The sequence below is a fragment of the Epinephelus lanceolatus genome, chromosome 7 (assembly GCF_041903045.1).
Source record: "Epinephelus lanceolatus isolate andai-2023 chromosome 7, ASM4190304v1, whole genome shotgun sequence".
NCBI classification, from domain to species: Eukaryota; Metazoa; Chordata; class Actinopteri; order Perciformes; family Serranidae; genus Epinephelus; species Epinephelus lanceolatus.
In genome coordinates, this window is record NC_135740.1 from 24,038,854 (window position 1) to 24,064,857 (window position 26,004).

A 26,004-nucleotide genomic window follows, 5' to 3' on the forward strand; every position below is an offset into this window, starting at 1 on the left:
TTGCGTGTCTGTGTTCTCTTTCGGGAGACGCAATGGACCAAAAAGGAAAATTGTTGCTGAGTTTTTTCTGCGTCTTTGCTGCCGCCGTCCACATCACCACTGCAGACCTCAGCTATTCTGTTGCGGAGGAGATGAGACCCGGATCCATTGTTGGAAATATTGCAGAGGACCTCGGGCTGGAAGTGGGGAAATTGTCCACTCGTAAAGCCCGTATTGACACCGAGGAAAGCTATCAGCACTACTGCGATATTGATCTAAAAACGGGAAATTTGGTCATCAGGGAAAGGATCGACAGAGAGGAGCTGTGTGGGGAGAAGGTCTCATGTTTGCTTAAATTCGAATTAGTCCTGGAGGGCCCTTTGGAGCTGCACCGTATTTCACTGCTCATCCAGGATGTAAACGACAATTCACCCGTTTTTCCAAAGGATACAATTAAATTGGAAATAAGCGAATCGGCCGACAAAGGAGCTCGATATCGTCTCAGTGAAGCACACGACGCTGACATCGGACAAAATACAGTAAAACAATACAGTTTACAAAATAATGAACATTTTGTTTTGTCTGCTCGAGATGATGGTGACGGGTCTAAGAACGTCGAGTTGGTGTTAGACAAAGAGCTAGACCGTGAAAAAGAACACGATTTAAATTTTGTGATGATTGCTGTTGATGGTGGCAATCCACAAAGAACAGGTACTGCTAATATACACGTGACTGTGCTGGATGCTAATGATAACGCCCCAGTGTTTGACCAAGCTGTTTACAAAGCCAGTCTACCTGAAAACTCTGCCCTCGATACTGTAGTTGTCACTGTAAGTGCTTCTGATGCAGACCAGGGAGTCAATGGGGAGGTGACATATGAGTTTAGCCGCATCTCAGAAAGGGCTAAAAAGGTTTTCTCACTGAACAGTAAAACTGGAGAGATAAGAGTCATAGGACCACTTGATTTCGAGAGTAACTCTAAATATGAAATGCGCATCGATGCTAAAGATGGTTATGGACTTTCATCAGATTCCAAAGTGATGATTGAAATCACTGATGTTAATGACAACGCCCCCGTTATATATATGAAATCACTGGCTAATCCCGTACCTGAGAATGTGTCACCTGGTACAGAGGTGGGCATCATTAACGTGCAGGATAGAGACTCTGAGACCAATGGACAGGTCCGCTGCTCCATTCAGCAAAACGCCCCTTTTAAGTTGGTTCCTTCTATTAAAAACTATTATTCTCTGGTGACCACAGGAAAACTGGACCGTGAAGTAGTGTCTGATTACAACATTACAATCACTGCCAGTGACGAGGGCTCTCCACCTCTGTCCTCCTCTAAAAGTGTTGAGTTATCTGTAGCAGACATCAACGACAACCCACCTGTGTTTGAGGAACAGTCGTACAGCGCATATGTGAGTGAAAATAACAAACCTGGCTCCACTTTATGTTCCGTTAGTGCTCGAGACCCCGACTGGAGACAAAACGGTACAGTGATTTATTCTCTGTTACCCGGTGAGGTGAACGGTGCCCCGGTGTCGTCCTATGTGTCTGTTAACGGAGACACGGGGGTGATCCACGCTGTGAGGTCGTTTGATTATGAACAGTTGAGGAGTTTTAAAGTCCACGTGATGGGCAGAGACAACGGTTCTCCTCCGCTGAGCAGCAACGTGACCGTCAGTGTGTTCATATCGGATGTGAATGACAACTCTCCTCAGATACTGTACCCCGGGCCGGAGGGCAACTCCTTCATGACCGAGCTGGTCCCCAAAGCTGCACACGGAGGCTCTCTGGTGTCCAAAGTGATAGCGGTGGACGCGGACTCCGGACAGAACGCCTGGCTGTCGTATGATATAGTGAAATCCACAGATCCGGGCCTTTTCACTATTGGTGTCCACAGCGGAGAGATCAGGACACAGCGGGACATTTCCGAGTCTGACAGCATGAAACAGAACCTGATTGTGTCAGTGAAAGATAACGGACAGCCCTCTCTGTCTGCCACCTGTTCCATGTATTTACTGATTTCTGATAACTTGGCTGAGGTGCCAGAACTGAAGGACATTTCTTATGATGAGAAGAATTCCAAACTGACGTCTTATCTGATCATCGCGCTGGTGTCTGTGTCGACGTTTTTCCTGACCTTCATCATCATCATCCTGGGTGTGAGGTTTTGTCGCAGGAGAAAGCCCAGACTGTTGTTTGATGGAGCAGTTGCCATCCCCAGCGCTTATCTCCCTCCTAATTACGCAGATGTTGACGGGACAGGAACTTTACGCAGCACTTACAATTATGACGCCTACCTGACAACAGGTTCAAGAACCAGTGACTTTAAGTTCGTGTCATCTTACAATGACAACACACTGCCTGCTGACCAGACTCTGAGGAAAAGTCCATCAGACTTTGCTGATGCGTTTGGAGATAGTGATGCTTCTCCTGAGGTAGGAACTAGTGTTACATATTTGATCTATTTGCACTTTAAAGATCCAGCCAATGTTTTTTCTAATGTAATTGTTACTGTAAATCAATTTGTAGACACAATGTTTCTTTTTTTACATACCTTGTTATAGAATAACACTTAAATGTTTTATTTCTTACGTCAGTCGCTGTCTGGTTCATTATGCCTCCAGGGCTACACAAAGAGCTTTGGCGTCAGTATTTTGACGATGCAAAATATGAAGTTTCTTTTTAAGTACGCATATGAGATACAATTTTACCCTCATTCATCAAAAAAACAAACAAAAAAACAAAAACAAATTGCAAGTTAATGTACTTTCGTCCTGCAGTTGTTTTAGGGTGTGTTGCTGCCCATGATCATGCGCACAAGAAAAATAAAATAACTGTTTGCGTTTTATTGCTAAACAAGCAAATGTGTTGAAAACAGTTGCATTGGAGTCCAATCCAACAATCATATATTCTCTCTGTGGGACGTATACTGTTGTAGTTGATTCTTTGCCAGGTACGTGGTGATTTAACTCCAGCAAATGTTTGAGGCCTTTCCTTGCGGTAAACGTGTACTGGATCGCATCGTTTCAGGTGATTCTGTTGTTGCTTATTTGGATACGAAATTAGCTGTATAAAAAAATGTTGAAACGCAATGTAGTAAAATGCAGCCCAAGGAGCGCACGGTGTATTCTAGAGGACGTGGTTTCCAAATGTATTCACTTTCCTTATCACTCCCAGTCTTCTTTTGTAACATGCTTTTATCCGTCACCCCTTTGCAGTAAATTAAAATCTTCACTTTGAGTTGAAGTGTGTGGTAGACGCCTTTCTGTGGAATTGAATGAATGATTCTTGTTTTGATTTTTCGGACCCCGCCGACCCTTTTCAGACATGACAGTAGCCAATACAGTGCTTCTGCTATGTTACGACTGACTTGCAGTAATTCACTCTGGTTTTACAATGGTTAAGTAATACTGTTCCAAACAAAAGCAGTTGTGATTTGCTCTGAATTTGCTTGATATCAGAAATGCGTCGCTTTTCTTCTCTACCGACTCTTAAAACTGGACCCAGTCATATTGAGGCATTTCAGCAACTTTCCACGAAATAAGTACAGGATTCCTAGTTTGCTCAAGCACAATGTTAACTGTGACCACCACAAGTATGTGTGATGTTTGGATCTGAGTTCTGCCACAAGACCAATCACGTCACTGATATGTTATCTTTGCGTCTATTTATTAGGAAATGCCATTTTTAACGGGCTGTAAAGTTCCTGGCTCGCCGTGGAAGCAAAACCCGTTTTACAAATGAAACCTCTGACGATTTTTCTAAGGGTGTCTTTGATAGTAGGCGTTTGCAGTTCTCCTGATTTAGGCAAAAACGCTCTGTCCATGGTCCTGAAAACATGGAGGGTTGGTACATGCATGGCAGTTTTAAGACATGTCTGTATACGCTGCTATCGATATCACTTTATTTTGAAGTGGCATGTGTCATGAAACGTTTTGGAAACTAAAACACAATTATCATTTTACAAATAAACAATGTTTAGCCTGAAGTGTTATTTATTTGTCAAAACGTATAGCGAAGCGTTAACAGTAAAAGCTACATGCATGTTGCATTGTTTGACGCAGATGCAAACAGCTACTTTACAACAAACGAACTTAAGTCTGAAGATTAAAGTCTAGCAAAAATCGTGGCCACATCTTTCGGAAATTTGGTTTAATGATAATAATAAGTATTATTACATAGACACGCCCTTTAATCTGCTGAAGTGTCACGTTGTGCTCTTTCTGCTTATAGGGGGAATGTTGATAACATGCCATTAAGTTTTCGACAGAAAGCCTTTCTTTTTATAATATGCTCTTTCGCTCTCTCAGATGGACACACTGTGTCGCTGTCTACCAGTTTACTAGAGAAAATTGCAATGCCATGTAGCAGAACGTCTCCACCAATTGTTCATAAGCTTTGTGTTTGCAGTTATGTTGCGGCTGTGGAAATTGCTGTGGGATCGTGTTGCTGGTTTTTGCCTTTGAATGTGTCTGATTTAGTCCATCTCTCACGTGTTCGCGAGTTGAACTAAGTATCTTCAAGCATTTTCTCTTTGCTGCGGATATTTGTCATTTGAATAATGGAATACAGCGGATTTTCAAAGCTCGGCCTGCTTACCCGCTTTGTCTTCTGTCTACTTGCACTGCAATCCGTATGTGCCGAGGTGAGCTATTCTATCCCAGAGGAGATGAAGCCAGGGACTGTAATTGGAAATATAGCCAAGGATCTTGGCCTGGATGTCGCGACTCTGTCAACTCGCAAAGCCCGCATTGATTCCGAAAGCAACAATGAACGTCATTGTGTAATCAGTTTGAAAACCGGAGATTTAAGTGTTGCTGAACGGCTTGACAGAGAGAGTCTCTGTGGCACTAAACCATCGTGCGTTTTAGTCCTGGAGCTTATACTGGAGAATCCGCTAGAACTACATCGTATAAGTCTACATATCCAAGACATAAATGACAACTCTCCACAGTTCAGAACGGAATTGATAAGAATGGAAATACGCGAGTCCGCTGAGAAGGGCACTCGTTTTTTAATGGAGGAAGCACATGACGCGGATATTGGTCAGAATTCTGTTCAGAGGTACAGCCTACAGAAGAACGCACATTTTATTCTAATGGTTGATGCCAGCAAAGTTGAACTTGTTTTAGAGAATAAACTTGATAGAGAGGCACAACAAGAGATCGAGTTGTCTCTAACAGCACTTGATGGTGGTTCTCCACAGAGATCAGGCACTGTGATGATACACGTCACTGTGCTGGATGCTAATGATAACGCCCCAGTGTTTAGCCAGGCCGTTTATGAAGCCAGTCTGCCTGAAAACTCTCCTATCGACACTGTGGTGGTTACAGTAAGGGCTACTGACGCAGATGATGGGGTGAATGGTGACGTCACGTATGCCTTTGGTCATGTTTCAGTGACAGATGAAAAACTGTTTTCTATTGACAGTAAAACTGGAGAAATAAGAGTAATTGGTACCACGGATTATGAGAAGAAAAATTCATTTGAACTGCGAGTCATGGCAAAGGATGGACTGGGATTAAATTCATACGCTAATGTTTACATAGATTTGTCTGATGTAAATGATAACGCCCCTATAATATATTTAAAATCACTGACTAACCCCATACCTGAAAATGTGTCACCTGGTACAGAGGTGGGCATCATTAACGTGCAGGATAGAGACTCTGAGAATAACAGACAGGTCCGCTGCTCCATTCAGCAAAACGCCCCTTTTAAGTTGGTTCCTTCTATTAAAAACTATTATTCTCTGGTGACCACAGGACAACTGGACCGTGAAGTAGTGTCTGATTACAACATTACAATCACTGCCACTGACGAGGGCTCTCCACCTCTGTCCTCCTCTAAAACTGTTGAGTTATCTGTAGCAGACATCAACGACAACCCACCTGTGTTTGAGGAACAGTCGTACAGCGCATATGTGAGTGAAAATAACAAACCTGGCTCCACTTTATGTTCCGTTAGTGCTCGAGACCCCGACTGGAGACAAAACGGTACAGTGATTTATTCTCTGTTACCCGGTGAGGTGAACGGTGCCCCGGTGTCGTCCTATGTGTCTGTTAACGGAGACACGGGGGTGATCCACGCTGTGAGGTCGTTTGATTATGAACAGTTCAGGAGTTTTAAAGTCCACGTGATGGGCAGAGACAACGGTTCTCCTCCGCTGAGCAGCAACGTGACCGTCAGTGTGTTCATATCGGATGTGAATGACAACTCTCCTCAGATACTGTACCCCGGGCCGGAGGGCAACTCCTTCATGACCGAGCTGGTCCCCAAAGCTGCACACGGAGGCTCTCTGGTGTCCAAAGTGATAGCGGTGGACGCGGACTCTGGACAGAACGCCTGGCTGTCCTATGACATAGTGAAATCCACAGATCCGGGCCTTTTCACTATTGGTGTCCACAGCGGAGAGATCAGGACACAGCGGGACATTTCCGAGTCTGACAGCATGAAACAGAACCTGATTGTGTCAGTGAAAGATAACGGACAGCCCTCTCTGTCTGCCACCTGTTCCATGTATTTACTGATTTCTGATAACTTGGCTGAGGTGCCAGAACTGAAGGACATTTCTTATGATGAGAAGAATTCCAAACTGACGTCTTATCTGATCATTGCGCTGGTGTCTGTGTCGACGTTTTTCCTGACCTTCATCATCATCATCCTGGGTGTGAGGTTTTGTCGCAGGAGAAAGCCCAGACTGTTGTTTGATGGAGCAGTTGCCATCCCCAGCGCTTATCTTCCTCCTAATTACGCAGATGTTGACGGCACAGGAACTTTACGCAGCACTTACAATTATGACGCCTACCTGACAACAGGTTCAAGAACCAGTGACTTCAAGTTCGTGTCATCTTACAATGACAACACACTGCCTGCTGGCCAGACTCTGAGGAAAAGTCCTTCAGACTTTACTGAAACTTTTGGAGCATCACAGGAATCACTTGAGGTAGGCTTCAGAGCATTAATGTACAAGTTGCAAAGAATAAGTGTACATCGTGTGGAATACTGTGACAAATTATTTATGGCATTTTTGTCAATACCACATTTCTGTAAGTTATAATTATTAATAATTAAGTAATATCCTTGTGGTCTACACACATTTTAAAAATAATTTTAAAGATAGCATTGGATTGATTAAAACTATTTGAATTTTTAACCACCATTACACAATTCCAAATTCTGTGAAGTCAATTTGTTTTATGGTCCGTCGCTGTCCATGGTCCTTAACACAACAACTCAAACCCATGATGTAGCTCCTTTGAAATCACACTGAGTGAAACAGACCTTGGCTGTATAAAATAGTTGTTCAGCTTTTTTGCACATCTTTTATGTCCGGTTCATAGGTTTTGCTCAGTTCTGCTTATGTAATTATCCACTGCAAAATATTGTGTTGGATTTAGGACAGCATTCTATGTTTGGATATCCAAAGTGATTAGAAACATAGATCCTTTTGCAATATGATTGAATCAAACAATCTTAAGTTGTTCCTTTCTTACAATATTTTTACTTGCTGATAATTGTTGATTCAGCATTTTAGGCTGTTTGTGGTGCTGTTGTATTCAGTTGCATTATAGTTTCAGGTGTTTCTATTTTTTTTCCAGATTTACCAACGTAAATGAGATGCACAGAATTGTAGAAACACTTATCATTATATGCAGTCCAATGCAGACCCGTTGTATGGCATTGCAAAACATCATAACAGATGTTTCTATTTCTCTTATTTTTCAGTGTGTATTTCTTTGTGATATAGTATGTCAATGCACATGACGAACCTGGCACTTATCTGTCTGTCTGTCTATCTATCTATCTATCTATCTATATATATATACAGTATATCTATCTATCTATCTATCTATCTATCTATGTCAACAACATTCAGAGTGACTATTTTGTAATCTCTCGGACATGCTGCGAGTGTCGCTGTCTACCAATCGATCAATGAAGCAGGCTACATATGAAATCGTCAAGCGTCTCCACCCACCCTTTTTCTGCTCATTGTTTGCCATTTACACTATTTCTCTTGGGTCATTCACAGATGTGCATTTCCCCATGTGTTTGTGAGGAATCACGTCTTTATTATTGTTGATTTGTTTTGGTTGCTGAAGGATGGCATATAACGGGCTGCAGGTGAACCTTTTCTGCGGCTCACTTCTTTTGCTTTTGGGATTACAGCTATGCAATGGCGATGTGAGCTATTCTTTTCCTGAGGAAATGAAACGCGGATCCGTGATTGGAAATATAGCCACAGATCTTGGACTTCAAGTAAGCAGACTTCCACCGCGGAAGGCTCGTATTGTCCTCGAAGGGAGCCGTAAACGTTACTGCGAGATAAACGTTAATACCGGAGAACTGGTCGTCGCTGATCGGATTGACAGAGAGGAGCTTTGTGGAGCGAAGATTTCATGCATTTTGAAATGTGAATTGGTACTTGAGGATCCACTTGAATCGCACCGGATATCTTTGCAAATTCAGGATGTAAATGACAATCCACCAGTTTTCCCAAAGGACGCCGTTAAACTGGATATAAGTGAATCAGCTCCCAAAGGTTCTCGATATAGAATAAATGCGGCACGCGATGCAGACATAGGACAAAACGCTGTGCAAAACTATGTTTTAAAACAAAACAATAATTTTGCTTTAAATGTGCTAACTAATTCCGTTGGTTCAAAATACAGTGAGCTAATTTTAGATAGAGAATTAGATCGTGAGGAACAGCAAGAGGTGACCTTACTGCTGACAGCCGTCGATGGTGGCTCTCCTCAGAGATCAGGCACTGCAGTCATACAAATCACTGTACTGGATGCTAATGATAACGCCCCAGTTTTCAGCCAGGCCGTTTATGAGGCTACTCTACCTGAAAACTCTCCTGTAGATACTGTAGTAGTGACAGTAAGTGCCACTGATGCAGATGAAGGCGTGAATGGTAAAGTAATATATGAATTCAGTGGAATAAGTGATATCGCAAAACAAATGTTTTCATTAAATGAATATACTGGAGAAATTACAGTCGCAAAAAATGTTGACTTCGAAGAAGAAACAAAATTTGAAATGCTAATTGAGGGAAAAGATGGCTATGGTCTGTCCTCAGAGACAAAGGTAGTAATAGATATAACTGACGTGAATGATAATGCCCCAGTTATACACATTGATTCATTAGCAAACCCCATACCTGAGAATGTGTCACCTGGTACAGAGGTGGGCATCATTAACGTGCAGGATAGAGACTCTGAGAATAACAGACAGGTCCGCTGCTCCATTCAGCAAAACGTCCCTTTTAAGTTGGTTCCTTCTATCAAAAACTATTATTCTCTGGTGACCACAGGACAACTGGACCGTGAAGTAGTGTCTGATTACAACATTACAATCACTGCCAGTGACGAGGGCTCTCCACCTCTGTCCTCCTCTAAAACTGTTGAGTTATCTGTAGCAGACATCAACGACAACCCACCTGTGTTTGAGGAACAGTCGTACAGCGCATATGTGAGTGAAAATAACAAACCTGGCTCCACTTTATGTTCCGTTAGTGCTCGAGACCCCGACTGGAGACAAAACGGTACAGTGATTTATTCTCTGTTACCCGGTGAGGTGAACGGTGCCCCGGTGTCGTCCTATGTGTCTGTTAACGGAGACACGGGGGTGATCCACGCTGTGAGGTCGTTTGATTATGAACAGTTGAGGAGCTTTAAAGTCCACGTGATGGGCAGAGACAACGGTTCTCCTCCGCTGAGCAGCAACGTGACCGTCAGTGTGTTCATATCGGATGTGAATGACAACTCTCCTCAGATACTGTACCCCGGGCCAGAGGGCAACTCCTTCATGACCGAGCTGGTCCCCAAAGCTGCACACGGAGGCTCTCTGGTGTCCAAAGTGATAGCGGTGGACGCGGACTCCGGACAGAACGCCTGGCTGTCCTATGATATAGTGAAATCCACTGATCCGGGCCTTTTCACTATTGGTGTCCACAGCGGAGAGATCAGGACACAGCGGGACATTTCCGAGTCTGACAGCATGAAACAGAACCTGATTGTGTCAGTGAAAGATAACGGACAGCCCTCTCTGTCTGCCACCTGTTCCGTGTATTTACTGATTTCTGATAACTTGGCTGAGGTGCCAGAACTGAAGGACATTTCTTATGATGAGAAGAATTCCAAACTGACGTCTTATCTGATCATCGCGCTGGTGTCTGTGTCGACGTTTTTCCTGACCTTCATCATCATCATCCTGGGTGTGAGGTTTTGTCGCAGGAGAAAGCCCAGACTGTTGTTTGATGGAGCAGTTGCCATCCCCAGCGCTTATCTCCCTCCTAATTACGCAGATGTTGACGGCACAGGAACTTTACGCAGCACTTACAATTATGACGCCTACCTGACAACAGGTTCAAGAACCAGTGACTTTAAGTTCGTGTCATCTTACAATGACAACACACTGCCTGCTGACCAGACTCTGAGGAAAAGTCCATCAGACTTTGCTGATGCCTTTGGAGATTGCGATGCCTCTCCTGAGGTAGGAACCGGTGTCAGGTGTCATTTGACCTATTTTGCCTCAAATATTCAGCTAATTTCAGGCGCTCTAACACATTTATGCGTTTAGTTAACTCTCTGTCCAAGATTTTCAACAACTTTTTTGGTCTTTGGCATATACAGTGGAATTTAAAAGTTACTGCAGGCCTCCATGCTCTTACTCTCCTTACTCTCCCTGCATTTTTTGTGTTACACCTAAATGTACTCTTACATTAAGCATTACAGTGGGTTTTCCTTTTGCCTCTGACCTTCATTAAGTGATAACACATTCCAAAGCATAGGATATTTTTTATTCAAATACTTTCAAACACATTTGTGATATCTACCGTGTGTTATTGACATGCTTAAGTGACTTCTGACTATCATATATCAATGTTAACTGCTTCCTATTATCAACTAATGCTCTTCTTTTACATATTATGAGATGGTGGGCTCCTGGGCACAGGCATGCAGAAGGCCCCACCACCTCTCCTACACAGGAGCAAGACACACAGACTTTGCAGTTGTATAACCTCTTTTTGTTGTTTTACATCTTATTGTACAGGTTGCACATCTCTCTGTGGTTTTGTGTCTCTTAGTGGTTGCTTTTCCCCTTTTTGTAGTCATTTTGAGTCACTGTGTGTCCCTTTTCAGCTGTTTTACATATCTTGTGTCTCTTTATAGTTGTTTAATGTATATTTGAGGTCATTTTAAGTCTCCTCCTGGTCGGGACATGTCTCTTAGAGTGACATTTTGCAGATGGAGTTTGGGCCCCTGGGTCTTTGCCTGGTAGACCCATTCAGTAATCCATCCATGTCCATGAATGTAAATCGGTCTATCAGAATAGTTTCGTTTGCCTGTCCCTCTGGTATAGGAACTGGTATGCAGAATGTATCTAAAAGAAGTATGGTCAGCGCTGATAACTTTTTCCAGAGATCAGTGTTTCGTGTAATGACTGCATTATACCATTACCCCTGGCCTACAGTGACAAGGATTTCGTTAAAGAAACGGTATTAATTACATAAGGTTATGCAAACCAGTGTGGTTGCTCATGGATCTGTCATATTCCTCAGCTCCCTATTGGTAATATTATCCGTAAATGTAGCTCACCATTTCTGTTCAAGAACATGTGGAATACTGTTGGTTTTTGCCTCATGAATTATTGTATCATATATAGAAAAAAAACACAGATTCATTTGTATTATTTTAATTTGCTGTTTGGTACGTCTTTAGAGACTATTGATAATATGTGCTCTGGTCACGTGCGTTACCTTACATTATGGTATCTATCCATGGTGCTGAAACCATGCCAACCCTCATAACTTCCCCTCTCATAACTGCGGTTCGATGATAGCAGTTTTATGGAGGTAAATACATAATGGTATTTAAAACAGAAACCTCCCCTCTTCATGTTTGTATCGGTCATTGATTTATGTTTGGATGGCACTGCAGCCCGGACTTTACTATTATTATATTTCTTATCAGATCACTCAGTTACTCACATCTTTTGTAATGCCTACTTTTTGCGCACAGTGTCGCTGTCTACCAGCTTTATTTAATAGTGTTACATTATGTTACCATCCTCGCTTGCACATTTGTATTTCACGATAGATTGTTGGTGAAAGCAGTGAAGTCGCACCATTTATAATCGGACTGGACTTGATGTCCGAGGAGGATTCCGTTTGACTGGTTGTTTTTATTTTACAAGGCTTGTTTGTGGTGGATTTGGCGCTGGTCTTGCAGAAAAATGGGACACAAAGCATTTTCCGTGCTCGGCCTGGTCGTTTCTCTGGGAGTATTTCTTCTGGCGCTGCAAACCGTCTATGGAGATGTGTCTTATTCTTTTCCAGAGGAGATGAAACGCGGCTCAGTTGTTGGAAATATAGCCAAAGATATTGGACTTGAGGTGGGCAAACTGAGTGCTCGAAAGGCTCGCATTGATGCAGACGGGAACAGCAAACGGTATTGTGACATTAATCTGAGTACCGGAGATATCATTGTTGCCGACAGGATTGACAGAGAGGGGCTTTGTGGCAAAAAGCCATCCTGCGTTGTAAAACAGGAACTTGTTTTAGAGAATCCATTGGAGCTGCACCGCATTAGTGTTCACGTTCAGGATATCAACGATAATTCGCCGCAGTTTAAAAAGAGTACAATTAAATTTGAAATCAGAGAATCTGCCGACAAAGGAAGTCGCTACCGTCTAGATGAGGCCCACGATGCAGATGTCGGACAAAACGCCATCCAAGGCTATAGTATCGAGGCAAATGAATACTTCAGATTGAATGTTATTGCAAAAAGCGGAGGGGGGAAATACAGCGAGTTAGTTTTAGAGAAGGAGCTGGATAGAGAACAACAGCAGGAGCTAACGATTGTGCTTGTGGCAACAGACGGAGGCACACCTCAGAGATCAGGTACTGCAGTTATTCACGTCACTGTGCTGGATGCTAATGATAACGCGCCAGTGTTCAGCCAGGCCGTGTATAAAGCCAGTCTGCCTGAAAACTCTCCTTTAGACACTGTAGTGGTCACAGTGAGCGCTACAGATGCAGACGAGGGAGTCAATGGAGAGGTGACTTATGAATTTGATCATATTTCTGATGAAAGTAATAACGTGTTTTCTATTGATCAGACAACTGGTGAAGTGAAAGTAAGTGGATCGATAGATTATGAGGAAATGTCAGTCTATGAGCTGCAAATTACAGCAAAAGATGGTCTTGGATTAGTGTCATCCTCTACCTTGATAATTGATATCACAGATGTGAATGACAATGCCCCTCTTACGTTCATTAAGTCACTGACAAATCCCATACCAGAAGATACCCCACCTGGTACAGAGGTGGGCATCATTAACGTGCAGGATAGAGACTCTGAAAGTAATGGACAAGTCCGCTGCTCCATTCAACAAAACGCCCCTTTTAAGTTGGTTCCTTCTATTAAAAACTATTATTCTCTGGTGACCACAGGACAACTGGACCGTGAAGTAGTGTCTGATTACAACATTACAATCACTGCCAGTGACGAGGGCTCTCCACCTCTGTCCTCCTCTAAAACTGTTGAGTTATCTGTAGCAGACATCAACGACAACCCACCTGTGTTTGAGGAACAGTCGTACAGCGCATATGTGAGTGAAAATAACAAACCTGGCTCCACTTTATGTTCCGTTAGTGCTCGAGACCCCGACTGGAGACAAAACGGTACAGTGATTTATTCTCTGTTACCCGGTGAGGTGAACGGTGCCCCGGTGTCGTCCTATGTGTCTGTTAACGGAGACACGGGGGTGATCCACGCTGTGAGGTCGTTTGATTATGAACAGTTGAGGAGCTTTAAAGTCCACGTGATGGGCAGAGACAACGGTTCTCCTCCGCTGAGCAGCAACGTGACCGTCAGTGTGTTCATATCGGATGTGAATGACAACTCTCCTCAGATACTGTACCCCGGGCCAGAGGGCAACTCCTTCATGACCGAGCTGGTCCCCAAAGCTGCACACGGAGGCTCTCTGGTGTCCAAAGTGATAGCGGTGGACGCGGACTCCGGACAGAACGCCTGGCTGTCCTATGATATAGTGAAATCCACTGATCCGGGCCTTTTCACTATTGGTGTCCACAGCGGAGAGATCAGGACACAGCGGGACATTTCCGAGTCTGACAGCATGAAACAGAACCTGATTGTGTCAGTGAAAGATAACGGACAGCCCTCTCTGTCTGCCACCTGTTCCGTGTATTTACTGATTTCTGATAACTTGGCTGAGGTGCCAGAACTGAAGGACATTTCTTATGATGAGAAGAATTCCAAACTGACGTCTTATCTGATCATCGCGCTGGTGTCTGTGTCGACGTTTTTCCTGACCTTCATCATCATCATCCTGGGTGTGAGGTTTTGTCGCAGGAGAAAGCCCAGACTGTTGTTTGATGGAGCAGTTGCCATCCCCAGCGCTTATCTCCCTCCTAATTACGCAGATGTTGACGGCACAGGAACTTTACGCAGCACTTACAATTATGACGCCTACCTGACAACAGGTTCAAGAACCAGTGACTTTAAGTTCGTGTCATCTTACAATGACAACACACTGCCTGCTGACCAGACTCTGAGGAAAAGTCCATCAGACTTCGCTGATGCCTTTGGAGATAGTGATGGCTCTCCTGAGGTAGGGACGCATTTTAGATTATCTCGTGTTTTTAGTCCCAAAGAAGCCATTCTGCCATTTGTTTCTTACTTTATTCAGTTGCATTGCTCTTTTGTCATGGGTTTTCATAAGACATACTCTTTAATAGTGTTCTTAAAAGTTCGCGGTGATCTCTTAAGGATTTACATTTCAGCTTTTGGTCATATTTGTATTTGGGAATCTTATCTCATGTTGAAATTAATGTCTACCTGCTAACCGGTTGCACCTTTTGCTTTTGAGAAGAAACTTCTTTGAATTTAGTCCATTGTACCCTGTCCATGGTGCTGAACTCCATTTGGTCTAATGATGCATTTTCAGGACTAATTTACCACTTTATTTTATTCTGTTTCCATTTTCTCCTTCCTGAGTTTTGTTTAAGTGAATTTCTTTAGATGTTAGATTTTGACTAAAATATTAAGAAATGCAATATAGTACCATTTTTTCAAGAATATGTTCTTCCTGAAAAGCCCTCTCTCTCCACCACCTGTTACATGTATTTACTGATTTCTGATAACTTGGCTGAGGTGTTTGATGGTGCAGTTGCCATCCCCAGCGCTTTTCTCCCTCCTAATTACGCAGTGACTTTAAGTTTGTGTCCTCTCACAATGTAATCACATTGTCTGCTGACCAGATTTGGAGGAAAAGTCCATCAGACTTTGCTGTTGTGTTTGATCATGTAGAGGAGTCCCGTAGAAGTAGGCCCCAATATATCATAGCTATTTTGATTAACCACTCTTCCTGGTTTATTTGACTACAGCTGATTTTAAACAGGCATTTGAAGAAGATGGTCTTTGGAAGTACCATCTGTGTTGGTAGCATTTCACTGTCACTATTAATTTACCTTCCACATGAACCCTTAGATCAAAAATGTTCCAATTCAAGTGTTTTGATAACATTTTGGGCAGTCCACATCTGCTTGTCAGAGGATACGTTGTTAAATCACTGGACATTTTTTATTGACATTAAGTTGTCCCTCTCATTGCTTGATTTTGGTCACTGATCTTCATCAGTGCCCCATGGTGAAATGTGTCTTATTTAATTACATCAGTAGCTTTTGTAAACATAAGTCTGTGGATATTCTCATTTCTCATTTTTCCAGGTCAATGGAATTGACCTGGAAAAGTCAGACTAGTGGCCAGACTAGTGAGGACTACTCAGACTGATGCGTTGAGAACTGATGAAGCCGCTTGGATAAGAGGCGAAACGTCTTCTAGACAAAATCAGAGTCCAGTTGCCTACGATTTAATTGTTGCCTTTTGTAAACATGCAATATCATCTGCAGACAGACATTAAAACTAATCAAACAGTGTATGATCAAATCTGAGGTACTTTTTCCATCAGAGTATGAAATAACTGGATTATGTCCTCAGAAAAATGTGTCTTACAGATTTGGCTTCATACTGTTGCAGAACAGTACTGTTTTGGCAGCAGTGTAAATGCAAAACATTACACTGATGGTGAGTTTGTTACATTCCAACTCAAAGCACTTACATGTAGGATTTGAGATTTCACCCAACCCTTGAAGAGTAGCTTTGTGGCAGCAGTTGCATATAGTTCAGACCTGAATGTATGATGATTAAAGTTGTCCTCCCTCACTTTATAATCAATGTTGTTTGCTGACCTCTTCTTAAGTCTTGGCTACTTCATTCTTGACTTACTGGGCCAATTTAAGAATAACAAAAGCCTTTTTTGGCTGGCAAATATTTCATTGAGTATAGAAATATTAAGCAAGCACATCACTTATTTGTGCAGTGGCTTTGAAATGTGTCAGGGTAACACTGTCTTATGTTGTCAAGTGATGTCCTGTGGGTTTGCGTCCATACTGACTTAGGATGAAATGTTAGCTATAGGAGCATAGCTGTACGGATTAGTTGGTCTCTTCTGTCTGACAGTACAGTGGGTTGATTATGTTTTCTAATCATTCCAGAACTCAACTTTAACTTTGTAACATTGTGCTGTAGACACAGTTAACCATGCAACTGGTCTGCATTTGTACTCTCAGTTGAAATGTTTGTCTTCCATTTTTACGTTTCAAACAAGTGGAATGGTGATGGCCTTAGGCTGCTTTGGAGCCTTTGCTTTTGCTGATTGTCTGATTGAGTGACTGGGTGAACTTTAACAACAAAAAACTCCAGACTGCTGTTTAAAACTTGATCACAACTTAAACATAACAAAATTTGTCAGAAATTGCTCTTTATTAGAAATGCATGTTGCATTTTATTTTCTGTTGGCAAATAGCATTGGGTCATATAAAATAAGCTGATTGTCTCTGTGCTCATTGAGACACAACATGACAATCTTGATGAAAAGTGTGGATCACTGAATGGCACCAGTGCTGTCATAGTATTGTCTTAGTTTAGGGTGGAAGTTTTGAAAAATGTTAAGTTATGTTAGACCATCTACCATCTATTTGGGAGATTCTTGTCAACTTTTTACACAGCAACATTCTAACAGAATAATAAACATGATTTGACTGTGATAAGAATACTGTTTTTGTGTGTTTTTAGTTAATCTGGATGGTCTACTTAACATGTTAAGATAAATTATTTAAATGTTCTTCAGCTGGTTATGTTTAGCCTGGCACAATACTGCAGAGGGGTATTTGGTTGTTAGATTTAAATTTTGGTATTTTTGATGGACTTTAAAGATATATGTTTCATAGCTTCAGTAGCTTCAACTTAAATCTTTTTTATTACACATATTAAAAATCCAGCGAATATTGAGTATATGAGCACTTTCAAACAATATTTCCACTACAGAAATGCTGGGGTTATTTGTCTCTATATTGCTCTTTTATGAACTCTTGTGGCACTTCTTTGTACCGACATGTGATGCTAGGTGGATTCATGCTGGTCTTTAATCTGGAAGTCTTCTAAAGAGATGTTTTTTGTTACATTTTTTTAATCAGTCTCTGTGCACATATCTATATGTGAACTAAACTGTGATAGATTATTTATTTTTTAATGATTAATCAAATACAACAATTAATACTGTGGAGCACAGAGACTTTTGCAGGAGAGCTGAATTGTTTTACAGGCAGCTTGTGAAGAATGCAATGCAGCAAAATTTACTATACTGACTATAGTCCATACATAACACTGGAGCCTCAACATATAAAGCAATCACAGCAGTTCCATGGTCAATAATTTTTAGTAAATACTCCTATTACACATTCTATACTCAATTGTAGATTTAATAAACACAAAGTGGCTGAATAACAATAGGTTTGACATGCTATAGACAGTAAAGTTGTCAGTTTGTTGTAGTTGGCAGTGCTATATCTGATTGAAACTCTTGGTGTCACTGTGCACCAACAAAGGCCGAGAGTATCCCCAGCTTCATCCATTTTTTTCCACCATTGCAGAGCGTTATTGTGGTGTGGTGTCTGTGGGTTAAGGACGATACAAAAGGCCTACTTTGTGAATGATATTCGAATAGATAATTACAACGAGGAATACAACCGTCTTTGATCACTCTGAAATATTTGGTCAGGGAAGGATGAACGCCTGGTCAATGATGGGAAATACAGTGCGCAGAGGATTTTCTATGAAACCCTATTGTGTTGTTTTTCTTTTCATCGGGCTGCATGTCGCCTATGGAGACGTGAGCTACTCTATCGCAGAGGAGATGAAACGCGGGTCTGTGATTGGAAATATAGCCAAAGATCTCGGCCTCGGGACTTCCACTCTTTCCTCGCGTAAAGCTCGCATTGACACGGACGGGAATGGCAAGCGGTATTGTGATATTAATCTGAGCACCGGAGAGTTGTTTGTTACTGACAGGATCGACAGGGAAGGTCTTTGTGGTAAGAAGGCTACTTGCGTTTTTAAAGAGGAGCTTGTTCTGGAAAACCCTTTAGAGCTTCACCGTGTCAGCATTCATGTGCAAGATATAAACGACAACGCCCCACAGTTTAGTGAAGACTTGATAACATTTGAAATAAGAGAATCGGCAGTCAAAGGAGCGAGATTCTTACTCACTGAAGCCCATGATGCAGATATTGGTACAAATGATGTACAGCGCTACGATTTACAAAATAACGAGCATTTTACCATTAATACAGATACAGAAGGTGGGCGAAAACACTCCGCATTGGTTTTGGTGAAAGAATTAGACCGAGAGCAAGAGAATGATCTAAAATTAGCGCTTACAGCTCTCGATGGTGGATCTCCACAGAAATCAGGTACTGCAGTCATACACGTCACTGTGCTGGATGCTAATGATAACGCCCCAGTGTTCAGCCAGGCCGTTTATGAAGCCAGTCTGCCCGAAAACTCTCCTCCAGATACTGTTGTTGTTACAGTGAGCGCTACTGATGCAGATGAGGGACCCAATGGGGATATTACGTACAATTTTGATCATGTGTCTAACGAGCATGTAACTTTATTCTCACTTGATCATAAGACAGGAGAGATAAGAGTCGTCGGCTCAATCGATTATGAGACCGAATCCACCACTGAACTGCGAATAAGAGCAAAAGACGGACCAGGTCTTACCTCGTATTGTACAGTAATTATAGATATAACAGATGTTAATGACAACCCACCTCTTATCAGTTTGAAATCACTGACTAACCCCATACCTGAGAATGTGTCACCTGGTACAGAGGTGGGCATCATTAACGTGCAGGATAGAGACTCTGAGAATAACAGACAGGTCCGCTGCTCCATTCAGCAAAACGCCCCTTTTAAGTTGGTTCCTTCTATCAAAAACTATTATTCTCTGGTGACCACAGGACAACTGGACCGTGAAGTAGTGTCTGATTACAACATTACAATCACTGCCAGTGACGAGGGCTCTCCACCTCTGTCCTCCTCTAAAACTGTTGAGTTATCTGTAGCAGACATCAACGACAACCCACCTGTGTTTGAGGAACAGTCGTACAGCGCATATGTGAGTGAAAATAACAAACCTGGCTCCACTTTATGTTCCGTTAGTGCTCGAGACCCCGACTGGAGACAAAACGGTACCGTGATTTATTCTCTGTTACCCGGTGAGGTGAACGGTGCCCCGGTGTCGTCCTATGTGTCTGTTAACGGAGACACGGGGGTGATCCACGCTGTGAGGTCGTTTGATTATGAACAGTTGAGGAGTTTTAAAGTCCACGTGATGGGCAGAGACAACGGTTCTCCTCCGCTGAGCAGCAACGTGACCGTCAGTGTGTTCATATCGGATGTGAATGACAACTCTCCTCAGATACTGTACCCCGGGCCGGAGGGCAACTCCTTCATGACCGAGCTGGTCCCCAAAGCTGCACACGGAGGCTCTCTGGTGTCCAAAGTGATCGCGGTGGACGCGGACTCCGGACAGAACGCCTGGCTGTCCTATGATATAGTGAAATCCACAGATCCGGGCCTTTTCACTATTGGTGTCCACAGCGGAGAGATCAGGACACAGCGGGACATTTCCGAGTCTGACAGCATGAAACAGAACCTGATTGTGTCAGTGAAAGATAACGGACAGCCCTCTCTGTCTGCCACCTGTTCCATGTATTTACTGATCTCTGATAACTTGGCTGAGGTGCCAGAACTGAAGGACATTTCTTATGATGAGAAGAATTCCAAACTGACGTCTTATCTGATCATCGCGCTGGTGTCTGTGTCGACGTTTTTCCTGACCTTCATCATCATCATCCTGGGTGTGAGGTTTTGTCGCAGGAGAAAGCCCAGACTGTTGTTTGATGGAGCAGTTGCCATCCCCAGCGCTTATCTCCCTCCTAATTACGCAGATGTTGACGGCACAGGAACTTTACGCAGCACTTACAATTATGACGCCTACCTGACAACAGGTTCAAGAACCAGTGACTTTAAGTTTGTGTCATCTTACAATGACAACACACTGCCTGCTGACCAGACTCTGAGGAAAAGTCCATCAGACTTTGCTGATGCCTTTGGAGATTGTGATGCTTCTCCTGAGGTAGGAACATCAAACAAATCCCATCAGAAAGTAGGCTGTGCCTTTTCAAATTTGTGACTGGTAATGTGACATTGATATTGATACACTTACTTTTTTTTTTAGATGCATCCCTTCGTAATTAGATGCATTTCCGCTCATTGTGCAGTATTTGTCCTTAGTTGCCTTTGGGTCTGTCTTCGTAAATATGTTGGTGCTTGGACACATAAATTGTTTGTTGAGGTTTTCTAAGTGGGGTGAAATTAGTCATTGCCACCATATTCACAAGAATCACAGATGAGTAAAATCTGCAACTTTAACGATTGAAAACATAATTGAGGTCCTTTCCTTGTCTCTCAGGCATCAACTTTAGAGGTAACAATTTATCTCGGTGCTTGTTGTTGTGCCTAAGATTTTTTATTTTGACTTTCTTTTCATTGGAAATAACCCATATCTTGTAAATGATATTATAGCATTGTATTTGAATAGTTAGAAGTGAGAGTGTGTTGTTTTAGGGTTATGAGTTGTTGTCTGTCATTTAAGTTGTACGACATTCTTCTTCTACGGAACAACTACACGAACTTCAGATTCTCGATATATATTTTTTCATTGTCATTTTCATTTTTGCTATCGCATGTGTACTGATTTCAAATTTTTATATAAGCTGATTTATTTGATAGTGTTTGATTTAAAATTTATTTCCAATTTTGGTTGCATTTTGCTGTTAAGTGTAGGTGTTTTCCTAACTCGTTTAACTCAGGTCTCACCTGCAAAAGAGTTTTTTTTTTTTTATTTTTTTTTTATAAATCTCATTGTCACTACCTAATTAGATATAGGTTATGCTGTGTCTGCTAATACTGAGTGGCTTCTGTAAGATGCCGATGGTAGTGAGCAAAGTGATTAGAATCCTGCAGTTTAATCAGACTCAGTTCTTTTTGTGCTTTTGATAACTTGTTCCTTTGCGCTCCTTTGTTTTTTACACATTTATGAAATATCAGTTATGGATTGTTTTTTAATAAACTTAAGTCACCCCTTACATCTTTAAACAATGTAGTTGTTAATTTCTTTGACAGTTTCAGTTTTTCTGAGGATTTGTTAGAGGCTGTCCTTTTACTCAATCTTTAATAAGACAGTATCATTTGTGGCCAAAGTAGTTGTCATTGACAGTTGTCACATCGATTTTAAGAAACATTTCAGCACAAAGATTTGTTCAGTACACTTTAAACTTTGTCAATACTTTATTTCAAGACAAGAATAAAAATTAACAGACAAATAGGAGTCTGTTTTTTCCACATCTAAAATGAAGTGCTCAGTATGAAGTGCCTTGGTGAAATAATGCTCTTGTTGTAGACATACCTTTTAGTTTTGACCATTTTAACATGTCCCAAGACATTTAAGTATATAATTTCCCGTTTAAATGAAAGCGCTCCGCTCTCCATATATGTTTTTTGTTTTATAATTATTTGTCTTGTAAAGACCTGCTGTCAGTGGAAATATGTAATCTCTCGGGGAGACTCACGATGTCGCTGTGCACCAGCTGTAATAATTGTCTGTCTACATCCACCCACTGTTGTCGACGCACAATGTGACTTAATGTGCTGCAGTTGATCGTCCAGAGAGGCAGAAACTTGGTCTTGGATTGTGTTGATTTTGGTTTAAATCCTTATTTTTTGTCTGTGTTCCCGAGGGAACGTCTACTATTTTATATCGGCGTCATGATGGCTATCACCGGACTCGCGTTTCAAAGCTGTGCAGTCGCTTTTCTGCTCCTCTCTTTGCATTTTGCCAGTGGAGATGTAAGCTATTCTTTTCCGGAGGAGATGAGGCGTGGATCTGTGATCGGAAATATCGCCAAGGATTTGGGTCTTGAAACAAGCAGACTATCCGCTCGAAAGGCCCGCATTGATACCGATGGAAGCGACAAACATTACTGTGATTTAAACCTCCGTACCGGGGATCTGACTGTTGCCGAGAGGATTGACAGAGAGGGCCTCTGTGGAGACAAAGCATCCTGCCTTTTAAAACAAGAGCTCATGTTAGAGAATCCATTAGAACTGCATCGAATTAGCCTACATGTCCAGGATATAAACGATAACTCGCCGCAGTTTAATAATGATTTGATCCATATAGATATAAGTGAATCCGCAGCAAAAGGTGCCCGCTTTCCAATAGAGGAAGCACATGATGCGGATATAGGCAAATATTCAGTTCAGACGTACAACCTCCAAAACAATGAGAATTTTATTCTGGGCGTTGGAAGTAATACTGTGGAGCTTGTCCTTAACAAAGAGCTTGACCGCGAAACATTAAAGGAGATCAATCTAATTCTTACAGCTTTGGACGGTGGCTCTCCTCAAAGGTCAGGTACTGTGGTCATTCACATCACTGTGCTGGATGCTAATGATAACGTCCCAGTGTTCAGCCAGGCCGTTTATAAAGCCAGTCTGCCTGAAAACTCTCCACTAGGTACTGTGGTGCTGACAGTGGGTGCTACTGATGCAGATGAGGGGTTAAATGGAGATGTAACATATGGTTTTGGACACGTTTCAGAGGATATTAAGTCGATGTTTACCATAGATCATAAGACAGGTGATATAAAACTGATCACCACGGTTGATTATGAAACGGCCTCATCGTTTGAACTGCGCGTTACAGCAAAAGATGGTTTGGGATTAACCTCATATGCCAAAGTCATCATAGACGTTTCTGATGTTAATGACAACGCCCCGGTTATATATCTCAAGTCACTGACCAATCCCATACCTGAGAATGTGTCACCTGGTACAGAGGTGGGCATCATTAACGTGCAGGATAGAGACTCTGAGAATAACAGACAGGTCCGCTGCTCCATTCAGCAAAACGCCCCTTTTAAATTGGTTCCTTCTATCAAAAACTATTATTCTCTGGTGACCACAGGACAACTGGACCGTGAAGTAGTGTCTGATTACAACATTACAATCACTGCCAGTGACGAGGGCTCTCCACCTCTGTCCTCCTCTAAAACTGTTGAGTTATCTGTAGCAGACATCAACGACAACCCACCTGTGTTTGAGGAACAGTCGTACAGCGCATATGTGAGTGAAAATAACAAACCTGGCTCCACTTTATGTTCCGTTAGTGCTCGAGACCCCGACTGGAGACAAAACGGTACCGTGATTTATTCTCTGTTACCCGGTGAGGTGAACGGTGCCCCGGTGTCGTCCTATGTGTCTGTTAACGGAGACACGGGGGTGATCCACGCTGTGAGGTCGTTTGATTATGAACAGTTGAGGAGCTTCAAAGTCCACGTGATGGGCAGAGACAACGGTTCTCCTCCGCTGAGCAGCAACGTGACCGTCAGTGTGTTCATATCGGATGTGAATGACAACTCTCCTCAGATACTGTACCCCGGGCCGGAGGGCAACTCCTTCATGGCCGAGCTGGTCCCCAAAGCTGCACACGGAGGCTCTCTGGTGTCCAAAGTGATAGCGGTGGATGCGGACTCCGGACAGAACGCCTGGCTGTCCTATGATATAGTGAAATCCACAGATCCGGGCCTTTTCACTATTGGTGTCCACAGCGGAGAGATCAGGACACAGCGGGACATTTCCGAGTCTGACAGCATGAAACAGAACCTGATTGTGTCAGTGAAAGATAACGGACAGCCCTCTCTGTCTGCCACCTGTTCCATGTATTTACTGATCTCTGATAACTTGGCTGAGGTGCCAGAATTGAAGGACATTTCTTATGATGAGAAGAATTCCAAACTGACTTCTTATCTGATCATCGCGCTGGTGTCTGTGTCGACGTTTTTCCTGACCTTCATCATCATCATCCTGGGTGTGAGGTTTTGTCGCAGGAGAAAGCCCAGACTGTTGTTTGATGGAGCAGTTGCCATCCCCAGCGCTTATCTTACTCCTAATTACGCAGATGTTGACGGGACAGGGACTTTACGCAGCAGTTACAATTATGACGCCTACCTGACAACAGGTTCAAGAACCAGTGACTTTAAGTTTGTGTCATCTTACAATGACAACACACTGCCTGCTGACCAGACTCTGAGGAAAAGTCCTTCAGACTTCGCTGATGCGTTTGGAGATTGTGAAGCTTCTCCTGAGGTAGGAAGTGGTGTTACATATTGTGAGATCTATTTTGTACTTTAATGATCCAGCCAATACCCATTCAATTATGATTTCTCTTTGCCTTTTGTTTTTATTTTACCTGACCCTTTTGGACAAGGCAAGGTGTAAGATGAAGTTACCCTGTGTAAACTCATTTCACTTTGCACTTTTGAAAGCTACTACAGGCTTCGACACATAGCCATACATTTCACTTGCTTCTAAGTGCATACATTGGACGTGGTAATGCATTAAGAGTTCACAGAAGAGTTATTCTGACGTGCTATGCTGATATTTAAAATTTGGTCGTTGTTACAACAGAGTTTTGTTTTAATATGTATTTTCCAAAAGTGGTCTGAATTTTTAAACAAATCCTCTGCCTGTCTTGAACAGAGCTGGAGCTTGTTTTTTGTCTCTGTCCTTGGTGCTGAACTTTGCTGTTGCCCTTGTGATGCAACTTTTCTCTGTCTTCTATTTTCTCTCCTTTCAACCGTTTAACAGTACAGTTTTACTTGTAAATTTGTCTTCCTGATGCAATAGTTTACCCTTTTGTTATTAAGATTTGGGTTTTTAATCACATTTATAATTTGCCAAAAGGTAAAACAAAAAAAAAAAAAATCAGTGGAATGAATGGCAATATTATGCGCTCAGTGTGTATTAGTTCACAAGTGCATCTTATTAACAAATTACTTTGTCTAACTGAACATCCTTTTTACTGCACGAAATATTATTGTCCCCTCTAGTTTTAAATATCAAAGTATAGTTAAAGTCAAAAACATTTATTCCACTATTTCAACATGAAAGTCATGATGTTGCTCTCTCGGTGCTGTGTTTATATGCACTCTTTGTCTTTTAATTAAATGCAGTTATGTCATTTAGGTGGTCTTTGGAGGCAGCCGGAGAGAGAGTTGTGCATGTTTCACGATTAAGTATTAGAATCCATTTTATTTCACAGAGGGACAGAGATAGGTTTCTAAGAGAAGTTGGAGTTTTTGACTTGCAGAACTAAAGGATTTGAATTGTGGTCCAAGTCCAACACTGTTTAACGTTGGGGGAGTGTTGTCTTAGTATGATCACTATAAATTGCTTCACATGGATTGCTTTAGAATGAGACATTATCTTGTTTTCAAAGCCTTACAGGAAGGAGAACAAGACTGTCACTTAATTAAAAAAAATGTAAAAACTCAATAGCGCCTCTTTACGCTTTAAGTCCGTTATTAGAATATGTTGTAATCCAAATATTACGGCCAATGGACGTCATAATTTGTTGAGAAAATTTCTATCACTTCTGTACAGCTGTTATATTTGATTTGTACTCACGGTGTCACTACAGACCAGCTAAGAACTTAAGTGTTCAGCCTGC

General features: G+C 42.1%; 1 protein-coding gene across 1 annotated transcript; it reads left to right on the forward strand.

Annotated features, from left to right (window-relative positions):
- Positions 1–25,983, forward strand: LOC117261170 (protocadherin Fat 4-like). The gene is made up of 9 exons (XM_078169622.1): positions 1–2,423; positions 4,299–4,309; positions 4,561–6,954; positions 8,094–10,491; positions 12,151–14,634; positions 18,829–18,998; positions 19,209–20,568; positions 22,857–24,641; positions 25,975–25,983. The coding sequence occupies exons 1-9, from the start codon at positions 33–35 to the stop codon at positions 25,981–25,983; spliced, it is 13,002 nt and encodes a 4,333-aa protein (XP_078025748.1). The 5' UTR covers positions 1–32.
- The last annotated feature ends 21 nt before the right edge of the window (positions 25,984–26,004 follow it).